Source organism: Colletotrichum abscissum (genome assembly GCF_030869225.1).
Source record: "Colletotrichum abscissum strain IMI 504890 chromosome Unknown Scaffold_171.1, whole genome shotgun sequence".
NCBI lineage: Eukaryota > Fungi > Ascomycota > Sordariomycetes > Glomerellales > Glomerellaceae > Colletotrichum > Colletotrichum abscissum.
Genome location: NW_026850067.1, coordinates 4,792 through 7,729, shown reverse-complemented (window position 1 = coordinate 7,729; position 2,938 = coordinate 4,792). Strand labels below are relative to the sequence as shown.

General features: G+C 56.2%; 1 protein-coding gene across 1 annotated transcript; it reads left to right on the top strand.

The window, feature by feature from the left end:
* Positions 1-380: 380 nt before the first annotated feature.
* CABS01_16834 (piwi domain-containing protein) lies at positions 381-2,718 on the top strand (the record flags this gene model as incomplete). Its single annotated transcript, XM_060550163.1, has 6 exons — positions 381-419; positions 553-723; positions 802-1,182; positions 1,246-2,123; positions 2,403-2,493; positions 2,578-2,718. The coding sequence occupies 6 exons, from the start codon at positions 381-383 to the stop codon at positions 2,716-2,718; spliced, it is 1,701 nt and encodes a 566-aa protein (XP_060402514.1).
* Positions 2,719-2,938: the final 220 nt, after the last annotated feature.

Genomic DNA, 2,938 nt, shown 5'->3' with positions numbered 1-2,938 from the left:
TAAACAAAGGGGTAAAAGCTGCCGCACGCTTTCTGAAAGGCTTGTTGCAAATGAAAGCCTCTGGCTGATGCCTGACAGTGGGATCATAACTCATCATGGAGCATGAGATGAATGGTGTGAAATATTTCCGTCCTAGAGAAGTACTACCGTGAGGTTGAAGTAGGATTCATCGTACCATTCGGCACTATAGGTTCGCCGACACCGTATAGGCTCACCAGTTGCCGGTCTTCAATAATCCAATCCACACCGTCAGCCTGGATTTTCGTGTTACAACAACCGGTTGATTCGTGCTTGCGGTCGCAGATATTTTGACGAAGACACCAAGTCCTGAAGGCATGACTACGTATTTGACCAGCTTCATTCAAGACGACTTGCCTCGAATGCCACTGTACGGCCGCGGCGCAATAATGTGGGCGGAAGTCCGTTGCCTAAGTGCCGTCTGAGGGCTATCGTTGTCGTTCGCGCAAGCCCTTACCTAATGAATTGGGGCGCGTATCGGTCACGCCGACCATCTCACCACCGCGACTTTCGACCTCCTGCATCCATCTCCAGACTTTCATTACCTACGGCTTCTCTCCCAACCTCCAATCGAAATTTGTCTTTCCTGCCTTCTCGACAATTCTTTTCCGGGTGGACGCGGGGGCAATTTTGGCGGTGGCGGCGATCGCGATCGTGGACGAGGGGCCCACGGCGGCTTCGCTCCTCGCCGTGGAGCATTCGAAGGTGGGGCTAAAACCTTCTTCGGGTGAGTGTTGCTGTACCACGTGAAGTCCATCTCGTGAAGTGACGCCTGTCAGACAGGGCTCGGTTATTCCTGAGCCTGACATCGACGTGACCAACCTCGAGAACACCGTGGTCCAGCGCTACCAGTCCAAAGACCAGGCTCTAGTTAAGAAGATGGGTAGCATGAAGCTCACCAACTCGACCGTCTCCCTCATGTCCTGTCGACCGGCCTTCGGCGCCAAGGGAAAGCAGATCGTTGTCTGGACCAACTACTTCCGCCTGCTCATCAAGCCCGTGGTCCTTTACCGGTATAACCTCGAGGTCCGCAAAGGTGAGGTTGCAGACGCTCCGGCAGACGACCCCAAGGGCAAACGAAAGGGCAAGGCGCAGGCCGGAGGCGGAGGCGCTGGCGGCAGCAATGGGCCCCTCACCAGTGTCCCGAAGCGCAAGCTCAAGATCGTCCTGTAGCACGCTCTCGCGGAGCTTCGACGCCTTGAGCCGAAGGCCGCACTGGCAACCAAGTTCAAGTCGCAGTTCGTCTCGCTCGACAAGCTGCAGCTCGTAAAGAGCCCCATCGTCGTCAAGCTCAAGAACGAAAGCGCCATGCGCGAGGAGCTCTACAACGTCAGGATCGTCGGTGAGACCGAGGCCCCGTTGGCTGTCATGGCCCAGTGCCTCCGAGACATGGTCGACCCCAGCAATCCCGACGACGCGCATTTCTCCCGCTTCGAGACCGATGTCCTTGTCAGCGACCTTTGCAGGTGGTCTGGCGTCGATAAGTTCGGCACCGACAATATCAACGCGCAGGACATCGTTCATATGAGATTGCGTGGCTTATCCAAGTTCCTCGCCAAGACCCGCGTGACTATCCGATTTCGCACCGCCGACGACAAGGACGTCACTGCCAAGAAAGCCATCCACGGGCTTGCGTGCAGTCGAGACGTTGACCGCACCGTCATCTTCTCCCACAGCTTCGTCTACGGCGGCCCGCAGGAGGTCCGTTTCCAGCTGAATCCCGCAGAGGGCCAAACCAAGGTCCTTGGTAACAAGCCGCCTGGTCTCTACTCCGCCGCAGAATACTGGCGATGGATGTACGAACAGGCTCCGGGCAAGACCCTGCCCCTGGTCAACCTCGGCACGCCTTCCAAGCCCATGTTCTTCCCAGCCGAGCGGTGCACCATCACCGCCGGCCAGGCTGTCCGTTCCAAGCTTTCCGGAGACGGGACCACGGCGATGCTCGACTTTGCCTGCCTCTCTCCCTTTGCCAACGCCGTCTCCATCGAGCGCGACAGCGCAGCGGCTCTGGGCCTTGACGAGCCGATACTGAAGGACTTCGGCATCACGGTGGACAAGAGGCTGTTGACCGTCGTCGCCCGCAAACTTGCAGCACCCGTCGTAACGTATGCCGAGTAAAGAGCTCTTCACACGCGCAGCGGCTCGTGGAATTTGGGCGGTGTCAAGTTCGCCAAGCAAGATTCAAGGATTACCAATTGAAACTGGGTGCGCATCACGGAAGGCCCGAATCCCAAATAGTCTACCAAAGAAGTTGGAAAGTCTGTTTAGAAGTTTTCGCTGTGGTTCAACAGCAGTTGGGGAGAGATGGGCTACAGGGCAACAACAATGAACAGACTGCAAAGGCTCCAAGCCAGAGCAGCCAGGGCGATGTACGGAGCTTACAGATCAACCTCGTATCCGGCACTAGATATGGAAATATATCTCCTGCCAGCCGAACAGCAGCTATGGAAACACAACATCGGCACCATCAGCAGAGTAGGCACGGCCGAAGTAACTGCACGCAGAGGAAAGAAAATGAGCCCGAGACAGACGATAACGAAATGACTGATCCATGGACAGGTCGCAGTCAGCGAACAGCACGAGCACGAGCACGAGCACATATCGCCTTTTATCACTCCCCATGGTGAAGAAGACGGCGCGTTCTCATTGCGGAATCCGCAGAGCATGCTGAAGAGGAACACCGACGATGTCTGGAAATGAAAACTGGAGCAACCCACATCTACACAGACGGCAGCGGCATTGACGGTCAGATCGGAGCCGCCGCAGTCTGCGCAACCACATAAAAAATCCGCAAAATCATACATGGTTGACGACAAAACGCCGATGGTCTACGGGGGGAAGCTCTAGGGCAGTATCCTTGCCCTCGAGATGGCCTGAGCAGACAAGCAACACAGAAACCATAGAAGCAGAATGTTCACCC